The sequence below is a fragment of the Mya arenaria genome, chromosome 6 (genome assembly GCF_026914265.1).
Source record: "Mya arenaria isolate MELC-2E11 chromosome 6, ASM2691426v1".
NCBI classification, from domain to species: Eukaryota; Metazoa; Mollusca; class Bivalvia; order Myida; family Myidae; genus Mya; species Mya arenaria.
In genome coordinates, this window is record NC_069127.1 from 55,585,797 (window position 1) to 55,604,557 (window position 18,761).

The 18,761-nt window shown below is 35.8% G+C and overlaps 1 protein-coding gene across 1 annotated transcript; it reads right to left on the bottom strand.

Moving 5' to 3' along the window:
* Positions 1-4,204: 4,204 nt before the first annotated feature.
* On the bottom strand, positions 4,205-9,193 carry LOC128238887 (uncharacterized). Its single transcript, XM_052955194.1, has 5 exons — positions 9,039-9,193; positions 8,436-8,501; positions 7,135-7,356; positions 6,059-6,307; positions 4,205-5,549 (listed from the first exon to the last, which is right to left on the bottom strand). Exons 1-5 carry the CDS (start codon positions 9,039-9,041, stop codon positions 5,445-5,447), a joined length of 645 nt encoding a protein of 214 aa, XP_052811154.1. The 5' UTR covers positions 9,042-9,193; the 3' UTR covers positions 4,205-5,444.
* Between the last annotated feature and the right edge of the window lie 9,568 nt (positions 9,194-18,761).

Here is an 18,761-nt window from a genome sequence, read left to right on the forward strand (position 1 = left end):
ACAATAATACTTGCCCCGGCAGGGCCCTTACTGTGTTTATTCATGGAATAATAAAAGCAACACAATATGGCGATTGTTTTGTCCCTCTTTTTATTTCAATACTTATACAAAATTGTAATGAGCAGTCATATAAATAGAATAACAATTTAACATTTTAACAATTCATGAGTATTTCACGTAATAATGTTTAAAACATGAACGATAGATGTCCCGCATCTATAACTTTTATATATGTATACATGTTTGTAAAAGGAAATTTATTTTGTCGCAATAAGTTCTTGCTTTTTTTGCAATTTACACATAATTATTATAAACATAGATCGAGCAGTATGCTTTTCTATTTAAGAAGCAGTTATTTTATCATAAACGAACAGGCGTTTTGTTGCTTATTTATAAGTAAGTTCTGTTACAAAGAAAGTTAATACAAATACATATCTAGACATGAAAATCACACAGTATGGCCACTAAGGTTACATAAGTCAGTCACATTAAAAACACCCCGTTGGTTTGTTTCGATGTTGTGTATTTAAGACGTACGTATGCATGGTCTTCCAGGAATAAATAAATTATTATTGACTAAATTCTCTTAATCTTATTTTGAAACAGTGGTGGAACTATTCTGTATTCGTCGACAGATTGGTAATGAACTGACGGATAATCCCTTTAATACGCTAACACATTGCACATTTCAGTTACTGACAGCCTCAGTTTAGGCCTTCTCCTCGTCTCCAGCATCAACTGGATCGACACAATCAATGCTCCCAGCAAGTTCACACGCTGTTGTGCATGGTGGCATGAATTTGTCCACAACAATTTTAAGGTCCAGAGACGCTCCCTGTAATTATAATTGAATAATAAATGACACAACCTGGCCGCAGATATGTAAATGACCAAAGTTGAGGTACAGTTTCTGTTAATATATATTATGCTTGTATAATTACCATGTTGGTTATCGCATAACACAGTCCACAGCAGAATTGTTTCATTATTGTTATGCCCCCACAAAGTGGCGGCATATAGGGTTGCCCTTGTCCGTACGTACGTCTGTCCGTCTGTCTGTCTGTCTGTACGTACGTACGTCCCGAAGATTGTTTCCGATCTAATTCTTGAAAACCGTTTGTCCAATCCTCACCAAACTTTAAACACATGTTTGTGACCATAATATCTTGATCAAGTTCGATAGTCATGGAAATCGCTTTAGTCATTTAGGAGTTACGGCCCTTTTTTGCCAAAAATACTTCAAAAATATGTTTCCGATCTAATTCTTGAAAACCGTTTGTCCATTCCTCACCAAACTTTAAACACATGTTTGTGACCATAATATCTTGATCAAGTTCGATAGTCATGGAAATCGCTTTAGTCATTTAGGAGTTACGGCCCTTTTTTGCCAAAAATACTTCAAAAATATATGTTTCCAATCTAATTCTTGAAAAGTATGTGTCCAATCCTCACCAAACTTTACATACATGATTGTGACCATAATATCTTGATCAAGTTCGATAGCCATGGAAATCGCTTTAATCATTTAGGAGTTAGGGCCCTTTATTTCCCAACAATACTTAAAAAATATCATCTCGATGTAAATGAGATGTGGATCCAACAAGTTTTTTCCTGCCTGAATGGCGCCATATAACCTATACAGTCTTGCGATGCCGTAAAACCCAACTCAACTCAACTTATCCTATATGTGCAGATTATCCTGAATAATCATTATGGCTTATTTTCTGTGACAAAAAATCAAAGTGGGGGCATGCGTGTCCTATGGACACATTTCTAGTTTTATTTATTAAATGCATACAGTTATTATCATAGTATTTGCACTGTTCCATCTTTTATATTTGCTTGGTATAGTCGACAACATATGCTACAAATGATTCAGGATTCTATCCAGGAAAAGGCGAAAACCGTGATAAAAATATTGAATTCATCGATCAGCTTAACTGACAACAGCAATCACAACAACAACAGCAATAACTACGGCGACTACAACGACACAACTACCACCTGCACCAACAACAACAAAACGACGACGACGACAACGACAACAATAACAGCAACGAAAACAAATACAACAACGACGACGACAACGACAACGACAACAACGACAACAATATCAGCATCTACATACCGTAGGCACCCGATTTCCCGACTGCACCACAGAAGTGCAGCAGCTAATTCGGTATCTCCAATTATATGGCTACCCTAAGCTGTGCTGCTATTATACATCCATCTTATATATGGTAATGCTAGTAAATAAAATGGAATTAAAAGATACAGCCTGGAATGTCATTAAAATACAAACAAGAGCACTCATCCTTATTTCTTGATTTCACAAGGGACACATTTCAACATTTTTCTTTAATAGAACAAAACATTACAGAACAGACAGTCTATTAAGACTTAAATACCAGTGTATCATCTAAAGATTTGCTTATTTTCGTTATGAACATGTCACCTCTTTGCGTCCTAAATTTCATTTTAGTATTTTAACAAATACCTAAAGTTTTGCCTGATCCAGCGACACTGCGGTAAAATGACAATAATTAGCTGTTTTAACACATATCAACATATAAGCTTTAGTGGAAGTATTTAGGAGGTTGTAACCATCTCCCGCTTCTATCCCTACCCGAGTACATAGTAACAAATGATACTGTAATGTTTATTAAATGTAAAATGCCGCATAACAGCCACCCCTCCCCACCTTAAATCGGGAGGGGGGGGCGGTTAGGCCCTCCCCCACCCCACTAGAGTATACCGCGTATGAAACGTAACGCGATTATGCGATTGCTTTATACCTCAGCAGTATCTTCCAGCGCAATTTCATTTTGTGCAAGTATGTCAAGCAATTCGATACAGGTGGTGTTCAAAACTATGGAAACGTTGTCATATGTTTGGTTATCGATGGTTATGTTTGCGTTCACGGGGGCACTTCATCCAGTGTTTTAAGGGCATTTCCCGCTGCTTTCTACCACCTCCCTTCCGGGATTTACCACTACCATGTCTCTTTCGCTGAAAGTATGAAAATATGGTAAGTTTATGACTATGACTGTGAAGGTGCACCGAATTGACCAGTCGCCAATTGTAATTTAAACAATTTAGTTGACCAATAATAGGATACTATTTTGTAAATACATAAACGCACATGGTTGCATTATCCAATGGATTGACTGGTAAACCTTCAATCTCGACATGTCGCAGTAATTACTATGGCGACAGATACTTTTCATCACACCCCTATTTAGTAAATGAAATCAATTCATTTTCTTTAATGTGAAGACCTTAGTAGAAGCACACGACAGTTTTCAAAAAGTATAAACTACCAGCCATTTTTATAAGAATGTGTGAGTACATAAAGTAAAAAGCCTTGAGTTGGTCTCCCGAGGGCAATATATTGTACTAGCCCAATGCTTTGCTTACTTAGGCAACATTTTGATTTATAAAATTTTATGCCGGGACAAACCCTTTCTTAATTTTAAAACCGTACGTGAACTGTAAGTGAATTTTAAATGAAGTCACTTACTGGTCTGGCCTCGGCAACAATGATGCACAGGGCCAACACGGCAACCACTACTACGATTGTCTTTAACCGAAACATACACGAATAAATAGTGAAAATGAGGCGTGCGAGTGGAAAGGTGATTTATCCTCGCCTTGGTGAGATTAGAGATTGAATAGAGATCGAGACTCGACTCCACCAGCAAAATTATGCTTTTTTGTTACACAATGAGGCCTCGGATTGGGGGTGGGGTGGAGATATTTATCCTCGCCTTGGGCCAGACCCATTCAGTGAGATTAGAGATCGAGACTCGACTCCACCAGCAAACTCAGGTATTTTGTCACAATTTGAGGCGTGGGATTCGGGAGGACATTTATCCTCGCATTTGGACCAGACCCATTTATGAGAGATCGATACTCGCCGCCACCAGCAAAATCATGCTTTTTTATTACACAATGAGGCGTCGGATTGGGGGGTGGTGGAGATATTTATCATCGCCTTTGGGCTAGACCCATTTAGTGAGATTAGAGGTCGAGGCTCGACTGCCCCAGCAAAATCATGTTGTTTTTTGTCACAATGAAAATGCGTTCACTTTATTTCCGACCACATGCGTATCTCAAGCTATTGACTAGATCAATGGCCCCCACATCTGATATAGGGGACACTGAGAGAGATATTCCTGGAATAATGAAAGATAAACAATATGGCGATTTTTTTCTTCTCTCTTTTTATTTCAATACTGATACAAAAATGTAATGAGCAGTCAGAAAGGAATAACAATTTCACATTTAAACAATTCATGAGTATTTCACGTAATACTGTTTTATAACATGAATGATAGATGTCCCGCATCTATAATCTTTATATGGATTTAACAGATATTATATTTTTGTTGTGATAAGTTCATGCTTTTTATGCAATTTACATGAAGAATATATCACGAAATTTAAACAAAGATCGAGTAGTAAAATATCTTCAACATCAATATATATAAACATATAATTTATATATCAACAGGAGTGGACCCATGAAATGACGTTAGAAGGGATGTAACTTAACAACCTTTTAACATGTGCCCCTACCTCAGAATCGAAATTTAATAATTTCAAAATGTTGGCAGGGTGAATTGGGGGTTCTTCACCGAGAAAATTAATAAAAACTTCTTGTAAAATACGGTGAAATTTGAACGTACTTTTTACTATTCTCTCTGATATTGAAATAAAAATTGGACGATTATAGTGTTGATCCGGTACTGATCACTGTCACTGTTTTAATGATAAATTTAAGTACTTAAGGCTGCCTTTCCTGGTATTCCGGGCCCAATAACTGTAAGGAAAGGTATGTTATAATGCCATTATCTGGTCTTCTTTAAGATATAAAGACTTTGTTCTTTAAGTTTAAGACACATGAAAATGAACTAAGTGTTTTATATACATTTATAAAGTAGAACTCCTGGGCAATATTCAATATGCAGCTGAAATCAATCTTATGGTAATAAGACTTCATTCACACTATTGATTGGTCATTTAAATCAAGCAATCCGATACGCTACATCAATTTTAGACGAAATTAATACCAATTTTGAAAACAGCCCATGGGTATAAACAGGCGTTGTGTCGGTTTATTGTATTAATAATGCCCTTTTACGTGCATAGTTAGAACAAATAACTAGACATGAAAATCACGCAGTATGGTCACTAAGGCTACACAAGTCAGTCACATTAAAAGAACACTCCGTTGGTTCGTCCCCATATGTTGTGTATTTAAGACGTGCGTATACAATGTCGTTAAGGAAAATTATAATTAATTATCGACTGAATTCGACGGAACTTCGTTTTGAAACCCGTATGAAACTATTCTGGATTATTTGACAAATTGTTTATTAACTGACGGAGTATCCCTTTAATACGCTAACACATTGCACATTTAAGTTCTGGACAGTCTCAGTTTAGGCCTCCTCATCGGCACAATCAACGCCCTCAGCAAGTACGCACGCGGTTGTGCATGGTGGCACGAATTTGTCCAAAATAACTTCAAGGTCTGGAGACGTTCCCTGAAATGATAATGAAACAGCAATTTACATAACTGTTTTACATATAAACAGTACCTGGCCGCAGATAAGCTACTGACCAAAGTTGAGGTACAGTTTTTTTGTACATGTTGATACAGATTATGCATGTATTTATATTAGTTCAATGTTTGTCATCGCTTAACACAGTCGACACAAGTATTGTATTATTATTGTTTTATTTGTCATATATAAATAATTAATGGTTTTTGCATTGTTACATTTTCTTTTGCTTTATATAGTCGACAACATATGATAAAGTTGATACAGGATTTTAACCAGGAAAAGGCTAAAACAGTGATTAAATATTGAATCCATCGACAAGCCTCCTTCACATTAAACTAAAATTAATAAGGTTTTTACTTTACTGAAGAAACAACATCACTAACAACAGTAATAACAATGACAACAACGTCGACGTTGACGACGATGATAAAACAACAACAATAATAACAACAACAACAACAACAACAACAACATCATCATCTACGTACCGTGGGCACGGATTTCCCAACTCCACCACAGAAGTGCAGCAGATTTTCTATCGACGTCTGTTCCTCGCTCTCACCATCGCCCTGGCGTCCCTCGCGTGACTGGCTGCCCTCACTCCCACTTGACTCGCTCTCGGCACCCTCAATCGACTCGCTCTCGGCACTCTCAATCGACTCGCTCTCATCACTGTCAGAGCTGTTCTTTTTTCCACGGGGACCTTTACGTCCAGATTTAGCCCTGCGTTTGGTACGCTGAATAGATACAGCATGACGTGTTTTATAAGCGTTGCATTAGTTTTAATTTACCTAGATTTTGAATATATAATGTAGTATTTAGTACGTCTCTTGGGTAGTAAGCAGGTCTGGTAGTGACATCCTCGGCACCCAAGCGTATCATAACCTATATCATATAGGTTATGATACGCTGGGGTGCCGAAGATGGGTAGTGAGAGGTCATGAGAAAACAGATCAAGTGGGAATCGATCCACAACCTCTGGAGTTAAAAGGTGACACCTTTAACATTCTCAACCTGGTGAGGATCGATACACAACCTTTTGGGTGAAAGGGGGGCACTTTTACCACTCTCACCCTGGTGAGGATCAACCCACAACCTTTTGGGTGAGAGGGGTGCACCTTTACCACTCTCACCCTGTTGGGGATCGATCCACAGCCTTTTGGGTGAGAGGCGGGCATCTATACCACTAATAGAACAAAACAGAACAGACAATTTATTATGACATAAAGACTAGTGGATCGTCAAAAAGGTTGTGTATTTTCGTTGTGAAGATATGTCACCTTTTAACGTCCTTAATTTTATTTAAACATTTGATTTTGTTATTGCATATTGTTTGATCACACCGACACTGAGATTTAAAGCTGCACTCTCACACATTGAACGTTTTGACAACTTTTTTATTTTTAATCTTGGAACCAGCCAATTTTTGCGTAAATCCATGGAAACCAGTTATATAAGATTACTGACAAAAATTAGATCGCAGATTTTTCTAATGAAGTTCAAAAATTGATGTTTTATGCATTTTTCTTAAACGGGTAGTAACGATTATGTGATTGTTACATACCTCAGTGGTATTTTCCGGTGCGCTGTAATTCTGTGCCAGGTATTCCAGCAATTCGACACACGTGGTGTTCACAACTGAGAAAACGTTGTCAAATGTTTGGTTATCGTTGGTGATGTTTCCGTTGACGAGGGCTTTGCAGAACTTCACCCCGTGTTTTAAGGGCCTGTCCCCATGTTTTCTATCACCTCCCTTCCGTGATTCACCACTGCCAGGTCCCTTTGGCTAAAAAAATGAAATCATGGTAAGTTTATAGGTATGTGAAGGTAGTCGCAAATTGACGACACTCAGTTGATCAATAAAAGGATACTATTTTGTAAAAAACATATAAGCACATGGTTGCATTATCCAATGGATTGACTGGTAAACCTTTCATCTCGACATGTCGCAATAATTACATTGGTGACTGGTTCATTGCGTCACGCAATAATATACTTAATACTTAATTATATCACTTCATTTTCCGTGCGTGCCTCTTTATTTATATATATTGACCAAAGATAGATAGAACGAAATCAGTGTAAGCATTCGAAGCTCCTCGGTCATTTTCGGATGTATTTTAGTACGTTAACCGTCCAAATTCATCCGAGGTTGTTTTCGATAAAAATGGCCGGGGAGTTCCGAATGCAGTGTAAGGCGAACTAGTACGGATAAAAGGAAAAACAAACACGTAGATTCAATGTAAAAAGGCGCTTATTCAAAATACCACAGAAGTTTTATAAGACAATTATATACATATAGTTTTTACCGAGAGATCATATCTGGGTGGATAAAACCTCCAAAAGGAGAATCCTACGCCATTTCATTTATGAATGTGTGAATTAATCAAGTATGAAAGTAGAAGCGTCTCACAATTAATTGCGATATGTCCGTGTCAAATTGCCTATAGTTCGACTCCCGGGGGTCATATACTGTACTAGCCCATTGCTTTGCTTACTTTGGCAATATTTGGATCTATAAAACATATGCTGGGGCAAACCCTTTCTCCATTTTATAGCCAGTCCATAATTATATAAAATGGAGGTACGTCCCTTACTCAATTGATTTTGATTGTTTTTACATGAAACAAGTGTTTCAAGTTAAAAAAATATTAGTAATGATCCGAATTGACTGGTTTAGATCAAGCAACGCAATTAGAAATAAAAAGACATCTTACTCGAACATAAAGAAATGTCGCCAACATATGGTATCTGTACGAGAGTATCTTTCGTTTTGAAATGACTTGACATTTTTTGTAAATATCGGTACTAAATTATAGATATATATTTACCTATATACATAAACATGTGAGTTAAGGCACTTACTGGTCTGGCTTCGGAAACAATGATGCACAGGGCCAACACGGCAACCACTACTACGATTGTCTTCATCTGAAATATTCAAGAGGAAATAATGAGAATGAGGCGTGGAAGTGGGGAGGAGATTTATCCTCGTCTTCGGGCCAGACCCATCCAGCGAGAATAGAGATTAAAACTCGACTGCACAAGCAAAATCATGTTGTTGTTTTTTGTCACAATGAAAATCTGTTCACTTTTTTCGCACCACAGGAGTTTAAACTCTGAATCTGTTTAATGCATTTTACTCTAACTTTGACTTAATATTTACCATTTTGTATAAGCAAAAATACATTAAAAAGATATTGTGGCAGGTTTCTGCGTCTCAGAAGACTCTTGTCAAGAACATAATACACTAAACCTTTGGTAAATGTACCCATTTGGTCAAATATTTAAGTAAAATGTTTTATAAGTAATTATACATGGTATTAGAATATAACCGAGTTAAAATGTTTGATTTAAAATATATTCATTTTATGCGGCAATACATAAGTACATGTATATATGAAACAGTTCAACTTAGAAAAAATAATAAAATAAACTTCAACCTAAAATAAAGCAAATGTAACGTACCATTTTTCTTGGTTCCTGAACTTCTAAAATAAATGCAAGCACTCAAAATGATTCCCTCCTTGGTGATATATTCCTTGTAGGTCCCGACCAGCAGGCAAGTAGAAAGACTGTTGAAGGTATTGATGTAGGGCTCGGAGCGCAGCGCCCATTTATACCCACCCGACACCCCATACACACGCAAATCGTGACGCCCGTCTCACGATCTCCTCTTAAGCGGCACGGCTTAACAATCAAGTCTATTTTTACCATATTCGGTATACATAAATATCGTGAGATTTATGAATGGGTAGTTTATTGGTTTTGTTAATAACACTGCATCGACTCCGTCATTCAAAACTGAGTCATCACAAGTCACACGAAGGATATTTATTTTTAGCATTGCCATTGAAATACTACACTCGTACTCAGCTTTGAGGCCACTTACAGGCACGTAGGTTTAAGTTTTTGTCATACCCAAATCCCGAAATTTGAAATAAAAAACCGAAAGGGGGCAGGGGTTGAGGGGAATAATATGCTGTCCGTCGATGGACTTATTTCGATCTGCGTAATACCAAATGGCCCTAGCTACGCGCGGCGTAATCCAAAATATGGCCCTAGCTACGCGCGGCGTAATCCCAAATGGCCCTAGCTACGCGCGGCGTAATCCCAAATGGCCCTAGCTACGCGCGGCGTAATCCCAAATGGCCCTAGCTACGCGCGGCGTAATCCCAAATATGGCCCCAGCTACGCGCGGCGTAATCCCAAATATGGCCCTAGCTACGCGCGTGAGTCTTAAATATTTATTTGTAAATATTAGGTATATTATTAAAAAAAAAACGTGACCTCAACCACCAAAACTTGACTTAATGATACTGTATTATATTTAAAGTAATAATTGAGGTTGTACAAGTATTATAGTTATACAAGTATATAAAACAAATAAGACGATCTCAAACTTCATTTGAAAATATTTTTAATAGTTGGCGATAAAGCAAATAAGACTACTTCAAACTTCATTTGAAAATGTTGTGTAATAGTTAGATGACATGAATTAAATTCTTAATCATTGAAATTATAACTTCAGGTCATCTAGTTGACTTAGAATACAACCTTATGGTTGATACAGGACATTGTCAACGCAAAACATTATGCTAGGAGTGTATACATATCGCATGGGTGACAGTAGGCGGACTTTGAAACACCCGCGAAAGTTTAAATTCTTAATGATTAAGTCTATCTCTTAATTTTTCATTGGCTAAAAATGTAGGTTGTATTCTTATGGTAGAAAAAATAATCTTTAGAATACAACCTACATCTAGATCTACAAGCAATGTATTTCCAGATAGGCACTAGGCTTAATTAATAAGAATTTGAACGTTCGCGGGCACAGGTGCTCTTCACATTGCCTGGATACAGTAATAGTACATACTTATTTCATATTTTCTTTTTTCTTTTTTTAATTATTTATTTATTTCGATCAAGATAGTGAATGTACGTCATTTAAAAAATTATTCCATAATTTTTCATGAAAGAAAATTAGTATAATATATAAATAAATATAAGGTAAACATGTGCAAAACAATCATCAATTCCAAACGGACCTTATCAATAGAGCATAGTTCCTAAAATAATTGAGATGATCTAATAATTTTTACTGTTCTGATAAGGTAAGATTCCCATAAGAAAAATATAACTTTTATGCTAGTAAGATTGACCTTTACGGCATATTCAAACAAAATGCACCGACAAGAAGCTGAAATTTGCCATTACGATAGAACCGGGAGGTTGAAAAACAACGGATCCCCCCCCCCATAAAACACGTTAAAAACAGACTGACATGCAAACTTTCCGTATGCATTACAAAGAGAAGCTTAAAATATCATTCCTACCGTTAAAAACTCGTTGAGTAAGACGCATATTTATCCAAATCGAACGTTTTTTACAACTTTTATTTATTTTTGTTCTTGGAAAGAGAAATTTTTTGCGTAGATATCTGCAAACCAATGATATAAGATTGCTGACAAAAAATCAGATCGTAGATTTTCATATTTTCGTTCGAAAATTAATGTTTTATGGATTAAACCGTTAACGGTTTAAGACAAATACATAAAACATCATTTTTTGAACTTAAATAGAAAAAAATCTGTGCTCTAATTTTTGTCCGCAGTCTTATGTAACTGGTTTCCGTGGATTTTCGCAAAAATTGGCTCGTTCCAAGACAAAAAATAAAAAAAAAGTTGTCAAAACGTTCAATCTGTGAGAGTGCAGCTTTAAACCAAATCAATTTCGTTTTGGGGCGAAGGGGGTAAGTCAAAAGGTTACGCCCCTAAGCTACGCCCCCTAACGTCAAATTCTTGACCCAACCCTGTTCTACCAGAGAAAACAAATAATTTATAGTATTTAGTAATAATATACGTACATGATAGCGAAATCGTTGGTTCATAGTAGGGATGGAAACGGATGGCTAAATTGATAAACAAATATTTGGTATTTTTACGTTATTACAACAATAAGCTCTAGAAAGTTATGCAAGTTCTAGACGATCATAATTTGAAGTTTGAACAAAGGAAATATATACATATTTTCAATGACAAATCCTCGAGTTATCATGAAAAAATATTAAATGACATTCTTAAGCGTATACAATGTCTGCCGTAGGAGTTAACATTAGAGAGGAGGGCGCCTTTGCCCATCCGACCCCTCTCCAACACCGGATAAATAAATACTATAAGCTCTAATTAACCGTTGCATGGAAGGTTTATGGTCAGTGTGTGTACACCACGTGATAAATTGCGTCATAAATGCTACAAGGAAATGTAATATTTTGCTTCAAATGAAGACTTTAAACAAAGATAACTTCAATATTTCTTAACCATTTTAAATGAAACATTGCGCAGTCTACGCCACTTACGGAGCCCCGCATTCGGTCTTTTACTAGAATTTGAATGAGAGGTTAACTTAATAGTTTCTTAAAACACTTCGACAAACCTTTTCTCAATACGGCCATCTGACGGAGCACTGTCAAAAAATTATTTTGGAAACAGGTTGTGTTTGATAAAACAAATCACCTTATCAAACTCCGGTAATAAAACGAAGGCGGGGCCCCTTAAGCGGCATAGAAGTATCTACTGCCTTTTGTTTTATTTAAAGTGGTGTAGTAAAAGAAAAGTTATATTTGTTTTAAGTGTTCATTTTAAGCAAAATGTTGCCTTCTGACGTAGCATATATGTAATAATTTATCAAGTGGTATACACACACTTATGGTGACATTAACAATGGTGCATTATGCTTCATTATATGCAAACTGTTCCTACCATAAGGACATTAAATTTCACTTGGACAATTTTGGGTTGGGCGCGAACCGTTAGGAACCCGGTCTCCGCTAGCGGTAAGGATATAAAGACGTGTTCTAGTGCTGCGGCGGGATATCGAGCCTGCGACCAGTCAGGTGTTACCACTAAATCACGTAGTATTTCATTATTTCCAAATACTACCCTATAAATGTCGAGCTCTAGGCATGTTTTAAAATCTTTCGGGTTGACTTGGCCAGGTTTGAACCGCCGACCTTCCGCACGAGAAATGAATGCTCTACCACCAATCTCTGCGTCGTAGTAAATAAACTAGAAGAACTGTCATCGAGAATCAAATTTGCCTAAATGATCAATTTACAAGCAAGTTATAATTAGGATTCTTCATAGTTCTTGATTTAAGGTGGTCGGGGAGCCGTAAAAGACGTTAAAACAACGGTAGAACAGTTGTTAAGAATAACATAGCAGAAAAATCAGACACATTTTAGGAATACACTTCAAACGCGAAGACTATTTAAAATCATTTGGTTAACTTATAGGTTTAATTTTTGTTTAGTTATCAACATTATAAAAATGTTTTCTTTGGGAGCTATGACTATATGTTCTATATTGATACTGAATATCTTACAATGATACTCGCTGTACCAATTCCTGTGAAGTTTCAAATAAATTATTTAGCTACAGAATAGATTTCACTTCTTTTTTTCCAAACTAACAACACGAAGGCGACTTGATTGTTTCCTTTGATATAACCTGTGTCAAAATTGCATTTTAAATAAAGTATTTTTCAACTAATTACAATGGTAAATAGCCAAGTTCAAATTTAATTTGCCTGTCTTAAAAAAGTTTTAATGATTATCAACAGTAACAAAATTGCATTAGTCAAATGTTTGTTGTTGTTTTTTCAAATATTATTTATTTCACAAAAACAATTGAAACGAGATGCAAAAAAACAAACAAATGTAGCGGGGACTGAGAATCTTAATAGTATCACCCGATTGTTAGCACGAGGGTTGCGAAACTGCTTTGTACCATGCTTTTAAGTTTCAAAGTTTATTAGCAATCGACATCATTTGCTTTTGGCCATTTACAAAATATTCAGAACAACGTTCAATATATAGCGTGTGTTATAAGTGAAAAGCATTTTAAGTATACACTGTAACTTACGCGTTTTGTATAAAACTCTTTTTTAAATAGAGTGTACCACTTCAAAAACTATGCTCTATTTAGGCATTTCGATTTTTTTCTGACATTGTTAAACTGCACTAATTCATAGTTATTTTATACTAGATAGTTGGTAGGAGTGACCCCTTTGATAAATCTGACTGAGAAAAAAATACTTTAGGTTAATGTCACTAAATTTTGTACAGGTCAGTTGACACCAACGCAGGAGTTAATTCCCATCAAATCACCATGGCAACGACAGGAGCCTTGGCTGTGTTAAGCACAGTACACTATATTTCACGAGTTACAATACTCTGAGCAGTGACAGGGACCAGGCTGTGTTTAGCTCCGTCAAATATTACACGAGAAACAAGAATACTAGCCCCGGCAGGGCCCTTACTGTGTTTATTTATGGAATAATAAAAGCAACGAAATATGACGATTTTTTCTCTCATTTTATTTCAATACTGATACAAAATTGTAATGAGCAGTCAGAATGGAATACCATTTCCATATTTTAACAATTAATGAGTATTTCACGTAATACTGTTTTATAACGTGAATGATAGATGTCCCGCATCTATAACTTTTATATTCATATATGTTTGTAAAAGGAAACGTAAATTGTCGCAATGAGTTCTTGCTTTTTATGCAATTTACACATATTTTAAACATAGATCGAGCAGTATCTTTTCTATTAAGAAGCAGTTATTTTATTATAAACGAATAGGCGTTGCTTATTTATAAGTAAGTTCTGTTACAAAGAAAGTTAATACAAATACATATCTAGACATGAAAATCACACAGTATGGCCACTAAGGCAAAACAAGTCAGTCACATTAAAAGGACACTCCGTTGGTTTGTTTCCATGTTGCGAATTTAAGACGTGCGTATGCATGGTCTTCCAGGAATAAATACATGTACTTAATTATTGAAATATTTCGTCTAAACCTCGTTTTGAAACGGTGATGAAAAAATCTGGATTCTTTGACAAAATGTGTTAATGAACTGACGGATAGTCCCTTAAATGCATTGCATATTTTTGTTTTGGACAGCCTTCAGTTAAGGTCTCCTCCTCGTCTCAATCATTAACTGGAGCAGCACAACCAACGCCCCCAGCAAGTTCGTGTGCTGTTGTGCATGGTGGCATGAATTTGTCCACAATAACTTCAAGTTCTGGAGACGTTCTCTGCAATGATAATTAAACAATAAATGACACAACCTGGCCACAGATATATAAATGACCAAACTTGTGGTATAGTTTCTTTTAATGCTGGTATGTATTATGTTTGTATTGCAGGGGGTCCAACGTGATTTGTGTTAGCCGAATTTTAAGTGAGGGAAATTGTGTGAAGCCGAATCAAATGGCGGCGTTTGAAGGAATTTCGGTGTTTCAGGTAGGTATTTTCACCTTGTAAGTAAGTTACATCACCATTCTCGCAATATAAATACGCCTACCCGGAGACCACATGTGTAAGCGTCTCTCGTTTTTTTAACTTTTGTTTCTAGAGGCCTTAACCTTAACAAAAAAGTGAATGTATAAGCTGAGCGATTAATTGTTTACAAAATGAAAATAGAAAATTGCGTGACTTCAAACTGTGTTTTCTGTGTTTTTTATACGGCCGATTATTTTATGTTAAAACACCTTTTATGTTGGGCGACAAAGTTTTATGCAGTTTTTGTGTGAAGCAGAATCAGAATATGCGTGCTTTAATAAGTGTAATTAAGTCATGAGCTGTTACACATGTTAATATTATTAATAAAAGAAAACAAATACCCAATAAGAAAATAACGCGTATTTGTTATGCAAAATTACCCACCAGATACACTTGCGTAATATTTTAGCAACATTTAATATTCTAAAATACACCATTTTAAACTGACCAAAGATAAATTGTTCGTGTTGGAGGACCCCACAGCCACTTTCAACTCATTGACGATGTTGAGGGAATAAGCACTTCACTGCGGTTAATAACTTATGTTCACTGAAGTACGTGTACGAATGGTAGGTAGTCTTACAGGGTCTAGAATAAATTGTTGAGTATAATTATATGGTAATATACTCGGATATATAATGTCTTCCACCTGTCAAGATTGAATAATTAGTTGCATCTAGTATAAAACTGAACAGTAATTTCCCTTAGTTATAACCTTAACATATCTGGAAAATACATACAAGAGGTGAGTAAATAATGAGTAAATGTAGTTCAATTACTATTGTTTTTCTAAATTTTAAGTGAACGGCAGGAACGTACGAAACGTGCACTTGCTGACATGACCATTCCATGTGGATAATGAAAACATCAACAAACAAAGAAGTTTTCATTGTTTACACTATTTTCGACTAAGCTCCATAACATGCAATAGCACAACGAACAGTTGTGTATTCATTGTATTCACGGTGATGCTTGATTTCTGAAGGCTACTTTGTAAAAGCTTAAGCCTTAAAATGGAATATGTATTTTTCTAGATCGTGTTTTCTGCGGACAAAGTTTTATTGCTTTAGTCAACTCAAACGTTTTTATGTTATATGTAATGTGTTTATGTTATGTTGTATGTTCTTGCCAAAGTATCATATAAATCTTGTGAAATGGTTGTTTGACTGTTTATGGAGAGTCCGATTGCCTTAAATGATTCAACGCAAAGAGTCCGATTGCCTTAAATGATTCCACGCCGTCGCATGGTTCCCGGCGGACATCGTATTAATATTTGTCAAAGCATAATAATAGTGGCGTTAAAATAATAAAAGTGTGGATATTTCAATATATTCTTGTGTGATCATTTCGTTTGATTTGCATATCTCTTAAGTTGACAGATAATATCAGACTGAAAAAATATTGCGTTCATTGAATTTGCCGTATTGCAGGACGTTCATGTTACACCAAGAGTTCTTACATTGATATATCAAGCAATAAATCCTATAGTTCGAATCCCGAGGGCCATATACTGTACTAGCCCAATGCTTTGCTTACTAAGGCAACATTTTGATATATAAATTTTATGGTGGGACAAACCCTTTCTTAATTTTAAAACCGTACGTGAACTGAAAATGCATTTTAAATGGAGGCACTTACTGGTCTGGCCTCGGCAACAATGATGCACAGAGCCAACACGGCAACCACTACTACGATTGTCATTAACTGAAACATACACGAATAAATAGTGAAAATGAGGCGTGCGAGTGGAGACTTCGGGTCGGACCCATTTAATGAGATTAGAGATGGAGACTCGACTGCCCCAGCAAAATCATAGTGAGAATGAGGCGTTGGATTGGGGAGGTGATTAATTCTCGCGTTGTTTTTTGTCACAATGAAAACGCGTTCACTTTATTTCCGACCATATGCGTATAATATATGTGACACTGAGAGAGATTTTCCTGGAATAATAAAAGATAAACAATATGGCGGTCTTTTTTCTCCTTTTATTTCAATACTGATACAAAATTGTAATGAACAGTCATAATGGAATAACAATTTCACATTAAAATAACAATAAATGAGTATTTCCTGTAATACTGTTTTATAACATGAATTATAGATGTCCCGCATCTATAACCTTTAAATGGATGTAACAGGAATTATATTTTTGTTGTAAAAAATAAGTTCATGCTTTTTATGCAATTTACACGGATAATATATAACAATATTTAAACATAGATCGAGCTATTAAGAAGTAATAACTTCAACATCAATATTCATATAAACATATAATGTGTATATCAACAGGAGCGGACCAAGGAAATGACGTTAGAAGGGACGTTAGTTAGGGGAACGACCTTTACACATGTGCCCCTCCCTCAGAATCGAAATTTAGATATTTTAAAAAAGTTGGCAGGGGGATTTGTGGGTTCTCCGCCGATTTCTTTTTCAAAATTACTATTCAAAAGTAGTGCAATTTGAGCTTTTTTTTACTATTTCTCTCCGATAGTGTCATTAAAAGAAATATTGGACGATTATAATTTTGATCCGGTAATAATCACTTTCACCGTTTTAATTATAAACAGTATTCAGTATACCGCCTTGTTTGGGTAATCTTATACAATGGCATGAGGATAGTTTTGGAGAAATTCTTAATCTGTCAATGACTATAAAAGGGTCGTTCTTCTTCAAATTATTGTCACTGTCATAGTTTATCTACTTCATGTATATAAATTAATAAGTTTCATTCTATTCAGTAGACACCGTAAAATTTCGATAGAACCCTTTTTTAATAATGTTTGACTCCATGAAAAAATCATGCCTTCGGCCATTTGGTAGTATTTAAGGCTGCTTTGCAAGTATTCTGGGTCCAGTAACTGCAGGGAAAGGTATGTTATAATACCTAGCAATTTTCTGGTCCACTTTTAGATATAAAGACTTTATTCTCTAATTTTTAGATTCATGAAATTGAACTTAGATTTTATATACATTTAGAAAACAATAAAGTAGAACCCCTGTGTGGTATTCAATATGCAGCTGAAGTTAATCTTATGGTTATCAGATTTCATTCACAATATTGGTTGGTCATTTATATCACGCAATCCGATACGCTACATCAAACTTAGATCAAATTAAGACCAATATTAAATACAGCCCCTGGGTATTAACAGGCGTTGTTTCGTTTAGTTATGATAATGCCTTTTTACATATATAGTTAGTACAAATATCTAGACAAGAAAACCACACAGAATGGTCACTAAGGCTACACAAGTCAGTCACATTAAAGGACACTCCGTTGATTCGTCCACATGTTGTGTATTTAAGACGTGCGTATACAATGTCATCCAGGAAAATTATAATTAATTAGTGACTGAATTCATCGGAACTTCGTTTTGAAACCCGGATGAATATATTCTTTATTATTTGACAAATTGTTTATGAACTGACGGAGTATCCCTTTAATGCGCTAACACATTGCACATTTTAGTTCTGGACAGTCTCAGTTTAGGCCCCCTCTTCGGCACAATCAACGCCCTCAGCAAGTGTGCACGCAGTTGTGCATGGTGGCACGAATTTGTCCAAAATAACTTCAAGGTCTGGAGACGTTCCCTGAAATGATAATGAAACAGTAATGTACATAACTGTTTACATATGAACAGTACCTGGCCGCAGATAAGCTACTGACCAAAGTTGAGGTACAGTTTTTTGTACATGTTAATACAGATTATATTTGTATTAATTCAATGTTTGTCATCGTTTATCACAGTCGACACCAGTATTGTATTATTATTATTGTTTTATTTGTCATATATAAATAAATAATAGTTTTTCCATTGTTACATTTTCTTTTGCTT